Source organism: Neltuma alba, unplaced genomic scaffold, assembly GCF_004799145.2.
Source record: "Neltuma alba isolate B1F8T4 unplaced genomic scaffold, ASM479914v2 tig00001900_pilon, whole genome shotgun sequence".
Classification (NCBI taxonomy): domain Eukaryota; kingdom Viridiplantae; phylum Streptophyta; class Magnoliopsida; order Fabales; family Fabaceae; genus Neltuma; species Neltuma alba.
The window spans coordinates 1-12,495 of record NW_021632662.1 but is presented as its reverse complement, the minus strand read 5'-3'; the positions used below and the strand labels follow the sequence as shown (position 1 = coordinate 12,495).

At 32.3% G+C, this 12,495-nt stretch overlaps 1 protein-coding gene across 3 annotated transcripts; it reads left to right on the top strand.

Moving 5' to 3' along the window:
• Window positions 1–4,362: 4,362 nt before the first annotated feature.
• LOC114713587 (pseudouridine-5'-phosphate glycosidase-like) lies at window positions 4,363–12,001 on the top strand. 3 transcript variants are annotated; one of them, XM_028898262.1, is made up of 13 exons: window positions 4,363–4,466; window positions 4,654–4,765; window positions 4,943–5,053; window positions 5,827–5,909; window positions 6,170–6,229; window positions 6,345–6,405; window positions 7,202–7,308; window positions 7,414–7,491; window positions 8,412–8,457; window positions 8,664–8,784; window positions 10,578–10,663; window positions 11,000–11,116; window positions 11,906–12,001. In XM_028898262.1, exons 1-12 carry the CDS (start codon window positions 4,395–4,397, stop codon window positions 11,080–11,082), a joined length of 1,020 nt encoding a protein of 339 aa, XP_028754095.1. In that variant the 5' UTR covers window positions 4,363–4,394; the 3' UTR covers window positions 11,083–11,116; window positions 11,906–12,001. The 3 variants fall into 3 exon arrangements, with proteins under 3 accessions (XP_028754095.1, XP_028754088.1, XP_028754102.1); XM_028898255.1 differs by lacking the exon at window positions 11,906–12,001 and having other exon boundaries at window positions 11,000–11,137; XM_028898269.1 differs by lacking the exons at window positions 6,170–6,229; window positions 11,906–12,001 and having other exon boundaries at window positions 11,000–11,137.
• Window positions 12,002–12,495: the final 494 nt, after the last annotated feature.

Below are 12,495 nucleotides of genomic sequence, written 5' to 3'. Positions count from 1 at the left end.
AGTCGCTTCTAAAACCCAAAAATGAAAAAAAAAATCAAGTTTGAGTTTTATTTTATACAAATAAATTTTTTTTTAACAAAAACCTTAATTCAAGTCAATTGAAACTGGCGTTTATAATTTGTTTGGAGTCATTATTCCTCGTAAGCAGAGTACATATTAAGGAACTTTCCGTGATCAAATAATTGTTTTTTCCAAAAACTTTTTCGGTCATAATTTGTTCCTTTCTCAGCCCATAGAGGGTCAAATGGTTGATCTCAATGTTCTAAAATCTTATCTAATTTATTCCGAATAATTTTCAAAAAAGGAAAAGTCAATTGCATATCGTGTACTTACCTTTTTGTTCTTGAAATAATCATATTACTAAGATTTAAAAAAGTCAAATTTATCAATGTTTTTTATGATTTTTTTTGCTACGTACATGTGTATATATTATTCTATTAGATACAATCCTATTCGAAGTACTATCAGGTACTAAATGTGAACACTTCTTCTAATAAGAATTTGATTTTTAATTCACCACATCGTAAGAGATTAGCTCTTTTCATTGAATTTGACTCACATTGCTACTCCTTTTGTTTTGTTAAAAGTTAAAACCAGAATTATCACTGTGATGTTTCTTTTTTTTTTTTTTTTGAGCTAACACTGTGATGTTTCATATTACATCGTACTCTCTCTATAGAAGTGTGTTATATAGGAAAAAACTTTATTGAATTTATTTATATCCATTATATTAGTGTTAAGTTCTTCAATCGTATGTCACTATGTGGTTATGTTTGTTTCATATAAATTTATAATTAAATATTATTAAATACTAATATTTTAAAATAGGACACATGATCATGTGTGATTAGAAAACTTAATATAATAAATATAAAGAATTTAATGTAAGTATTGTCCACATATATATATTGCCAAAAACATAATCATATCATAATCATAATATATATAAAATTTGGGTTGGTTATGTTTTTGGCAGCATGCATCATGGTTTTATTGTTTGCACTCAATTATGTGTTGCTCTCCACTCTCCAGGTAAAAACAAAAAGGGAAAATTTCACTGTCAATAATGTTTTTAGTCCATTCGTTACTTTATACTATTTTCAGTCCTTAATATAAAATCTTATTTGACTTTTATTTTGGTCCTAAATATAAGAACCCAATCCATTTTGTCTCTCATATTTATGCATTTTTTCCCAAAACAGTCCTCTTAATAATGGTAGTTATAGCCAATATACTTGATTAGTAAAAATATTTTAGAAAAGACACCACCTATTTATTACAAATAATTAACTTAATTTTTTCTTTAATCTTCTCAAATTAGTCAACTAGCTCTTATAATTAGGATTAGAGGTAGTTTAAAGTAGCTTCAATCCTCCCCCCCCAAAAAAAAGCTAGCTTCAATCTTATGCATTATGCATAAATTCAATTATTTATCTACAAAATCATAATAAATTTAAAACGTAAATAAATTGCCCAAAAACAAAAGAAAATCAAATCAAATATCAAGAAAATAAGTAATAAAATTACTGTAGAAAAAATACTACTCTGGGTCTTTATATAAAAACTAAATAATTAATTTGTGGATATTAAGAACATATGCTAAATTAGTTATTTAAGTTATAATAAATGAATATTATCTTTTTTAAAATACTTTTGTTAATCACGTGTATTAGAATAATGTTTTAATGTAAACTTCTTAACATGTGTAATCATTATAAGAATTATTTAAGAGGAAAAATAAATAAATATTATGGACAAAATGAATTGAAATTTTACATATTTAGAATTAAATTGAATTGTCAAGTAACTTTTATACGGAACAATACTTACATATTTGATCTTTATAGTTTATATAATATGAGAAGTCTTTAAATTAGATGAGGCAATTATCAAGTTGGAACCAATATTTAAGATTGTTATGATATTTAATTAAAGTTTATAGTACACACCAGAAAGAAAAAAGTAGAGTACAAAAAAAAAAAAAAGGAAAAGACTGAGGAGCAACCAGCTGAGAGAAAGGCGGAGGAAAATGACACACATTTTGATGATAAAAATAAAGCAAATGAAACTGGCAAAAGTAGGAATAATAAGAATAAGGTACAACAACCTCTAGGCATATTAAGGTACATCTCATCTACCATCCGACATATATAACACAGTACATTACATCAACCTTTTATTTAAATACGTGATTGGTCCTACCATTTGGTCAACAAATCCCACGACATACAGACTTGGAAATAATAGTACATGCTAGACCTTCATGCTTTAGGTTATGTTCAGGTCAAAAAAGAAATACTTTGGTAGTATGTCCTTATAATTAATTTTGGCCCCTAGTCTCAACAGTTTGGCTTCACCCCACGATTCAACCCGTACAAAATGTTACATTATGATGCGCACACCTACACAATAATGGATGGACAGGTAAAGAGAAGAGAACTTGTTTATAATTAATTTTTTTTTGGCAAAATTACATATTTAGTCCTCTAACTTTATATAATATTTTAATTTGGTATTAACTTTAAAAAATATATTTTTAAAGCTTATTTGTATATATTTATTTTAAGTACTTGTGCTCATAAGCACGTTTATATAAGTCGAGACATAATTTTTTTTATATTTGTATTGTATTTTGTAAATTTATGATTGAAAATTTGTTTTTAAGGATCATATCACAATTTTAAACAAGTCCTTAGTCCTTTAATTTTAAAAGTGTTAGTGTTAATTTGAGCTTGGAAGCATGTCTAGCCCTAATAAGCTCTTAGGACGTACTCAACTTACATAAGCTTTATTATATAAAAAAAATGTGAAATGATAATTTCTTATTAATAATTGTTATTGTTATGAAAATTAAACTTTATAAGTTAGCATTTGAAAAATATTTATTTTTCAATATTTAAAATCTGAGCTCATCATCCTTTATTGCTAGTGTTAGGGCTAGAGATCAAAAAGACAATTTTAAAACTTAGAGATAAAGTCAGAGGATCAAAGATGCGTTTCTCACCGAGTTTTTCATCCGGGCCAATGAAAAGCAAGTCCTAATAAAAATTCCAAGTCTATTTATAAATGCGCACCTATTCTAACAATTAACGATGGCAAACGGCCATGCGCCTTCTTTTGGTTAAAATGTGGCATTCCTCTCTATAAATGGTTTTAGGGACCCGCCCCTCAACTTCTTTTACACAAGTTTAAATGGTGATTGACACTAGACTAGATTATTATATTTATTCGATTTAAACTATTCCTCCAATCCTTAATATAAGATCTATTTAATTAATTTGATTAGATTAAGAAAGTTAGGTAAGTTAGTTAATTATAAGCAAAGTGACACTTGTTTCTAAAACACCATAATCATCTTTCTTAATATCCCATCTCCCTTTTCTACTTGATTATGGTTGAAGGAGTATCCATAGAGGTAATTTTAAAAAAATTGATAAATATGAGAAATTGGTCTTATATTTAGGACAAAAATCAACTCAATAATTAGGTTCCATATTAAGGACAGGAAGAGTAATTTATTTTATTGATTTTGATCTTTCATTTGAAATGGTTTATAAATTATCCCTTTTTCTCATGATATGAAATAATAATGATTTATAGTTTTGGTAAGATTTGTTACTTTAACCCATAAAACCCACAGCCTCAGGCACACTGTTTCTCCCGAACTCGTTTAAGCAACACCAAAAATTGGATCAATTGTAATCCATTTATCTTGGATTTTAATTGTGGGAAATCATTTTTGATACCCAATAACGTTCAATTCAATACAAAGTCAAAATAAAAAATATTAATTTTTCTTAATATTATCAGGTTTTATTTTTTATTATGAGGATAATAGTATCATTAGATTCAAGACTAAGCCATGTTATCCTTGTTTTGGGATGAGGCTGAGCCTTGACCAACGGTTTCTTGATTCAATTAACACATAATTAAATACTTCTTCTTTCGTCTTTTTTATAAGTAATAATTACCATCTTCCTCTTATTTCTAAACATAAATAATAATTTTAAATTGTCTTAAATTTTTATAGTAAATTTCTTATTTTACCCCTATTAATTATTTATTTTAATATTTAATATATTTATTATCTTATTTTTCAAACCATCATCTCTCCATTATACATTTTCTTTTCATTTTATTATAATAAATTTTTTTTATTTTCTTTTTTATACTCTTTCTCGCATAAATAAAGATATTTTGAAAAAAAAATTTCTAATTTTTACCTATTTATTATTTTAACCAACTTTTTGATCTCATTAATAAAATCTAATGTTGCTTTAAAAGAAAAAAAGGGGCGGAGCGAGTCCAAACTTAACTGGTGATGTGATACACACAGCATCCCTACTCCCGACGGTGCAAACTGATCCCCGCCCATTTTCTGAACGAGCTTGTCTATGGCGTTTTCCGCTCTCTGGCGACTAACCACTCTTGGGCGTCACTTGACTTCGTCTGATACCGGCGACAAGGTATGTTCTAATGAGTTCCTCCACACTAATATGCCTTTCTGGTATGATCTATTTCCTGCCACCCCTTTGATGAACTCATAAAGTTCTCGTTTTTCTTATAATTGCTACTTGTTTGAAAACTATCACTTACCATAGGTAATTAAGCTTGATTTGGTTTTCCCCATTTTCTGTTGAAATGCTTTCTTAGGCTGCGGGTGGCAGTTCTATTGGAGGGTCAATCAAGATAGCTTCAGAGGTGTCTGAAGCTTTATCACTCGGGCGTCCTGTTGTTGCTCTTGAATCCACTATAATTTCACATGGTTGTCCCAAATTATATCTCATTTTTCTCTGTGTTTGTTTCGAATTTTCTACTTCGCATGATTTTAGCCTCTGAAATTCGTATTGCCTCTTTCAAGGTGCTTTTGCTAGTAAATTTTATTTAACGCATTTGGGTTTTGGTTTTAGGTATGTTATATTAAATCTGTTCTTGTTTGTAGGGATGCCATATCCTAAAAATTTGCAGACTGCCAAAGAGGTGGAGGCTATTGTGAGAGAGAATGGTGCAGTTCCTGCAACGATTGCTATTTTAGATGGCATACCCTGCATAGGTATATGGTGATCGTCTTTCCCAATTTTAAATTATAATTCATAATTGACTTGTGAAAATGATTTTGGCAAATGAAGCATGATGGATTGCTCGCAGCTACTAACTTCGATTGTTGTTGTTGTGAGTTGTGACAAAGTTAGTGAAAACTTTTACATGATTAGTTATTAGTTAATTCTTTAAAATTTGATACTGCTTACTTGAGGTGTGTTGCGATGTTCATGCCATTCTCTGTTTGGAGTTTCATGGTGGTATACGTAGCCATTCCGATCTCATCCTGTCTGATGAATTATTTATGTTGGGCTGGATATGGGTTCACGTTTAATCCTTACCCTAAATGGACCAAAAAGAAACGACATATCAACTAGCTGAGTTATCTGTTTTTGCTTTAAGTTCATGCAACATTTAAGTGATGAAGCATTGACGTATAATAGCCCTTGTAGGTTATAGTTGAATATGTTAACTATTGTGTTCCAGATTAAGTCTTACCTCATTTTGAAAAGCATGGCTTTCTTCAAAGTTTTAATAGAGTTAGCATTTTGAGATTGGGGGAAAAACTAGATGCCAGGAGATTAACTAACTGGAAAATGGAATCCAATTGAAACGGCTAAAGTCAGCCTTCCAAGTACATGATAGACAAGAAAGAAGCTTTGGGAATGTGTAAAATCAGATATTTATGCGTATAACAAATAACAAACTAAAGGATAAGCTGAGGCAGAGAATTTTGGTCTTTGAACTGAGTAAGTCTTCTTCTGCTTACTTGTGTTCTGTGGTTAGGTCTAAGTACAGAAGAACTTGAAAGGCTAGCTACTCTGGGAAATAGAGCTCAGAAGACAGCTCGAAGGGATATTGCATATGTGGTTAGTGTTTTTTATATTATTACTCACTATATTCATGTTGATTCCCATTTCTTTTTCACTTTTGAGAGAATAACATTTAGGTCAATTATTGAACCTTCAACTTCACTGCATGATCAGGAACCTTAAAAATGAAACAAGGAAAAAGATCATAATCAAGCAGTTATATAGACAGTGCTAAGCTCTTAGCTCTTCCCTTCACCCTGCTTATGGTTATTCAGTATGTCATTATATATTTGCATACTAATTTGTGCAGTTTTTAGGTTGCCAGTGGTGGAAATGGTGCTACTACTGCTTCTGCAACCATGTCTTTGGCTTCTATGGTGATCTTCTCATCAATAATTTTCATACTTTCTTGTTGTGTTATGTTTAATGCCCATTCCTTCTATGATGTTATTTGGTCTCACGGGACCAGCATTGTTTGAATATTTCCTCCAGGTTAATATTCCTGTCTTTGTAACCGGAGGAATTGGGGGAGTACATAGACACGGTGAACATAGTATGTTAATCTACCTCCTTTAAGTTGATGATGGAAATTGGTGGATTGAATAATGAATGCTGCCCATTTGTTTAAGATGCTGCATGGACCATATCTAGTTCGTTATTGTCTTGTTGGCTTGAAATTACCAAATGACCAGTAATCTGGGTATCTAGATAATGTGACACTCCATTAAAGCTTCAAATCAGTCTACCTGGAGTGGGGGAGTGGAGGAAAGAGTTGAAATATCTAATTCATATGTTCCATAAGCCTGGCAGCTTGGACACGAATGCTTGTACTATCAAGCTTGGCTTTGCATCTGCTTTGATAGAATAAGTTTTTGAATATATTACTCCTCTAGTCCTATTTATAGGGCAAAGAAAGAATTTTTTTTTTGGTTTTATTTATAAGTCACTTTATTAAATTTTTAGTACGAATGTACTATTTTATCCTTCATTTATTATAACGTAGATAGTCAATTTTTTTTTTGAAGGCGTATATATTAAATAAGGGTGAAGTTGAGAAGTTATTATATTTTAAACAAGAGTTAATGCAGTTTAAAGTTTTTCTTAGTCTGTGTGAAATATGTTGGAAATGCCCTATAAATAAGAGGAGAGGATTACACATTTTCCTTTGTTATAAAAAAGGTGGGGAACCCAAGAAGAAGATACATCATGAGTGTGGATAATGTTTGGTTGCCTTCTAGAAACTCTAAGAACTGAGTTTTTTTTAAAAATATATTTTTGGAATATCCACAATAATTTCCTGAATTTGTCTCAAGCAATAAGCATACTGACTTTTTGCTTGCCCCTGGCAGCCATGGATATTTCGTCTGATCTCACTGAGCTCGGAAGAACTCCGGTAGCAGTTATATCTGCTGGGGTGAAATCAATATTGGATATTCCCAGAACGCTGGAGTATCTGGTACCTGTTTAATTTTTATTCTTGACATTATCCCCAGTGTCAGTTTCATCAATGTACCATCCATATGTGGTGGCGGCTTATTTGATTCTTTTGATCTTGGCATAGGAAACACAAGGGGTTTGTGTTGCAGCTTACAAGACCAATGACTTTCCTGCTTTTTTTGCAGAATCTAGTGGTTGCAAGGTACATACACTGGGTTTTGTTTAGGCTCTTTTATGCCAGTTGGAATGATAGCAATTATATTCTTATTTTCTATTTTTTCCCATTAAGTGTCTCATCAAAACAGAATGACGTTACTGCTTTCTGTTGGTTGGATTAACAAACATACTGTTATTGCAAAAGTCCGAAACCGGCAAGAGCCTTGAACTGGTTGAAATGATTTTAACATTTATATACATACTACAAAGCTTCCTCAAGTCATGATTCAAGAGGGGAGAGATAAATTTTAGAGGAAAGGAAACATTTGTCCTTGATATTTGTATTCTCACTTTATTTATCCACCTACGATTTCTTCCAATATGCTAGTTCATTCATTAAAATACTTTCGATGTTGTCCTTCCATTTCATCTTCTATGCTAATCTAAATTCTAATACATTATTGACTTACACCTAACACAGACGTAATCAACATCGATTGAGAATCTCAAATTCGGAGCCCAAGTTTCATGAAATTTAGAATCTCCGTAACTTTGAAGTTCAACCACCCAACTCCAGTTTGTTCGACTTTTTTTATCTTATATGATTTGAAGCTGTGCTTGAGTGTGACTTGAAATGGGTGCTATTTAAGAAGCAAATGTCCGCCTTTAGGCAATATGTTAGCTTCTTAATTGCAGATGGAGATGGAATAAATGAGCAAATTTTTCTCAAGAGGGAATGAGGGATTAAATGGAAAGGGAAATAACTTTTATGGAGGCCTGACCGAAAGTTCATTGATGCATGAAGAACAACGGCAGAGTTCTCTTGAACTTTCATTTTGGAAAATCAATAGTGCGCCACTTTTCATTTTTGTTCAGTTACATGTAGAACGTTAGGAGTGCCATATAATGCTTTAAAATATGAGCTTTATTAAGAATTATGTTAATGTGTCCAGACAAAATTTGCAGGTGCCTTGTCGGATAGATTCTCCAGAAGAGTGTGCTCGTTTAATAGGCAAGAACAATTACCTTTAGGTGGATTTGGTACATTAGCAATCTAATTTTGCAGTTTGTGGGAACTTATTTCCATGATATTTAAGTTCTCACTAGATGAAAATTGAAAATTTCTCATGTCCCAAGCATCACCCTCGCTTTTCACTTGTCAATTTATACATATTATCTTGGTTTCTATTTTCTTTATAGTTTCTATTCTTTTAACAGAAGCAAACATGAAGCTCAACCTCGGAACAGGAATCTTGATAGCAGTTCCTATTCCTAAGGAACACTCAACCTCAGGAAATATCATTGAGTCAGCCATACAACGAGCCCTTAAGGAAGCCAGGTAATTGTAACAATCAAAACTCAGAAATACATGTATATATAATGACAGAACAAATATCAAGCAAATGTTATACTGTTCTCATCACAATATGGATACAATCATACTCAGAAATAGAAAATATGCAGAAAGGGAAATGTCAGAAGAAGAGAAGAAGAATTCCAGAGGGAGGGAGGGAGGAAGCCACACAGAGAGGAGAGATTCCAAAATCAATCCACACTCCTTCTGGTTTTTGTGTCTATATGTATCTTCCCTTTTGCCTACCCTAAGCCCAAAGTCATCAATCCAATAATACTCTCTTGACAATCCAATTCTCTCAGCTTCCAGCCATACCTGTCTCCTTGATTCTTGGCTTGGGCTCTCTTTTAGATCACCAACTAGGCCCAACCGCTTTGGGATCGTTACATTACTCCCCCCTTTAAAAGGGACCTTGTCCTCAAGGTCCATGCAAGCAATAAATGGTGTAAAAAAAATGAAATAGTGTAGTCTCCTCATAATCCACTACACAAAAGACATGCAAGTATATTGCAATTAGCACAAATTCTTTGTGCATCAATACTCCAGAAAGATGGCAGGGCTTTTGCAATTAAAATTTCTTGAAGCACGGATCCAAGTGTTTAAATCTGCTTACATCCAGTTTAGGAAATTCCCCAGGCAAAGTCTGCAATCAAAATCAAACTTGTCTCTCCTTATCAGGAGGACTATAATTTTCATCAGCATTCATTGGAATATTCTCACACATAGCAATCACATGAACAAATGCAATCCCTGCATCTTCACCCATGAATTCCCCAATTCTAAAAACATTGCTGCAATTATGTTAAGCAAAGCGTACAAGACTTTGGCAAAGGTAGAAAAGCAAATAAATCCTGAGAGGTTTTCGGATGCCACTTGGGTGTCGCTTAGCAAGTATAATGCTTATTATCATACCATGAAAAAGGGTCCCATCCACTTCTCCAAAACGTTGCAACAAGGCCATCTTAGGTTCCATACCAGTAGACCAATTGAGATGTAGAAGGGAAAAGAGGTGAAGATGATCAACAACACTTTGTGAAACAATAAGTGTGTCTGGCTTAAGTGATTCTTATGGTGGAGACTCCTATAAGATGCCAAGATCATAAACCCACCTAACAGGAACAAAAATATTTCTAGTAGAATAGTTGTGACCCTTCCAAGTCATTCCTTGAATCTCCAATAATTCTAACAAGTGTCTCTTAGAATCTGTCATGCACTTATAGGTGGCTACAGATGAAAAACAGAACAAATGTCATCTTCACTTAGCTGCTGCAGAATGATCTTATCCAGGAAAATAAGCGCGTCAGTAGCTCTTGTAGGAATATTATAAGCCTTCAGATTTTTGGATTTGAGTTTCCCAAGTAATGCACACATAGATGCGATGATGATAAAACCGTCCCTAGCATTGTCTCTGAAAAGTTGCTTGCTATCCTTCGAATTTTTGGATTTGAGTTTCCCAAGTAATGTCTTTAGTTCTGTCTTTGTGTGTATTATCAATCTGGCTTTTCTATTCTTCTCTCTCTAGTCCTCTGTCTTGGAGCCTTTTGATTAAACACAGGCGGTTCAGATTTCATAATTCTTTTGACAGTTGAGAAGTTCTTTACGTGCTTCAAAAAAGGAAAAAAAAAAACTAATCTGGTTGTCACTCATTCTGCAGCTACTGACAGCCCCCCCCCCCCCGGGGGGGGAAAAGGTGAAGAACATATATTCATCGTCAAAGATTACTTACACACAATGAAGGGGTTTTCCTAAAGACAATGTTTCTGGTTCTCCTCTTGCAGGGAAAAGAACATAACAGGAAATGCTGAGACTCCCTTCTTGCTTGCTAGAGTAAGTGAACTCACTGGAGGGGCCTCACTTGCCTCAAGTATCCTCCCTTATTTTTAATTCATAAAAGTTTGAAGAATTATTTTCTGATAAATTAATTAATCATCTAATATTGTTGGAGTAGCCATATCTTTAATCACTACTGAAAAATAGATAGCCTTGGACATTTTGGGCTTTCAAAGGTAGTATAATTGGGAGAAAAAAATATTCTTTGAAAGATTAAAATGAAATGCTATGATTTTGGTGAACAAACAAGGCAAAATGTATTATATGAAGGACTAAAATATCAAATCACTTTGGATTATGATTTTCGAAGTTGTTAGGTCAAAACTTAAGCATTTGATTTGATTATGTGAGAAGCTTAACGGTATGTAAGATATAGCACTTGTGAAGAATAATGCTCTTTTTGGAGCTAAAGTTGCTGTGGCCCTCGCCCACCTCAGACAACATTCTCAGTGAATAGTGATGATCTCATTCGTTGACTCTTGTCTTTGTAAACTACTCATCTTACCTTTACATATAGTTTTTTTTTTTGGGTTCTTTTCTAAGATGATGATAGACAAATTGTTAATTTCTTCTCTTCTCTTCTCTTCTTTTCTTTTTTGAAGTGGGGGTAATTCAGTTTAGAGTACCAATCAAGTTTAAATTTATCACATTCAGTTACAAGTTGGGTCAGTTGGTGAGGGGGGGGGGAGGATTGGATCAATAAAGCTAATTCCTCTATAAATAATTAAGCCTCTTGCTTGCTTACTAAGAAATTCTTATATGCACTGAGAGCACCACGTAATCTTCTCTCTATCCAATCAGGAGAAAAAAAAGAGAAACAACTCAACTTGAATCCAGCTGTTGGCAACCTATTCACATTATTCTTGATGCAAGTTAAATTCACTGAGATTTTATTTATTGTTTTAATTAAAATTTAAATTACTTAAGAATTTGAGTTAGATCACAATGGCTGAGTTGTATTTTGATTGGACATAACACACATGACACGGTGTTCTGAGAATGCAGGCAAGAATTTTTTCTTACTTATGATTCTTTCTTTGTGTGATCTAACCTAGTATGAAGCTTTACTTATCAATAATGCCCATCTATACCACATATTATATTTCATAAAAAGCAAATATAAAAAGTGCTGTCAAACCTAGACCCACCTAACCCCTACATGCCTAATTTAAAATATAATGTCAATCTAATTGATTGTGCCTCATTGATTGAAAACATGAGGTAGCTAATAATTGCAACTATCAATAATTCTGATTAAAGTATATGTTACATGCAGGTTTAGTTGAATGGGCAATGTTTCTCCTATCCTATGGGTCCTTTTATTCTAGGGTTCACAGTCTATATTATAGCTTGCTGGTGGTAAATAAACAAAACAGGAATCTGAATTATTTTAGATTTTAAATTATAATTCAAGGGTTAGAGTTATTTTTAAAAATCCAAAGTTATTAGTATAGTTTGAGAAAAATCAGCAATAGGCTTTTAAAAAATTGATATATTATAATAAAAAAGAAATATTCATCTTCTTTTCTTACTTCTTGTTTAGGTCCTGCTATATGTATAAATTTTTGAGATCTACGCATTCTAGTCATTAGTAAATGTTATAATTTTAAAGATGTTTTTATGACTTAAATTTTTTTTCGGTAAACCAAAAGGAGAAATAATATTTCAAAATGTAATAAACGTCTTAAATACAATAATTATGTTGATTGTAATTTCATTAAAACTTTAAAAAGATCTATTATACTATTAACCCAATCAATCTTTAAATGTTGTTTTTTTTATAAGACACAGCTTACATTATTTGATTTCTTGTAAAAAGCTCTAATATCTTTTTGATGATGATCAGACAGACCACTTGAATTTTTT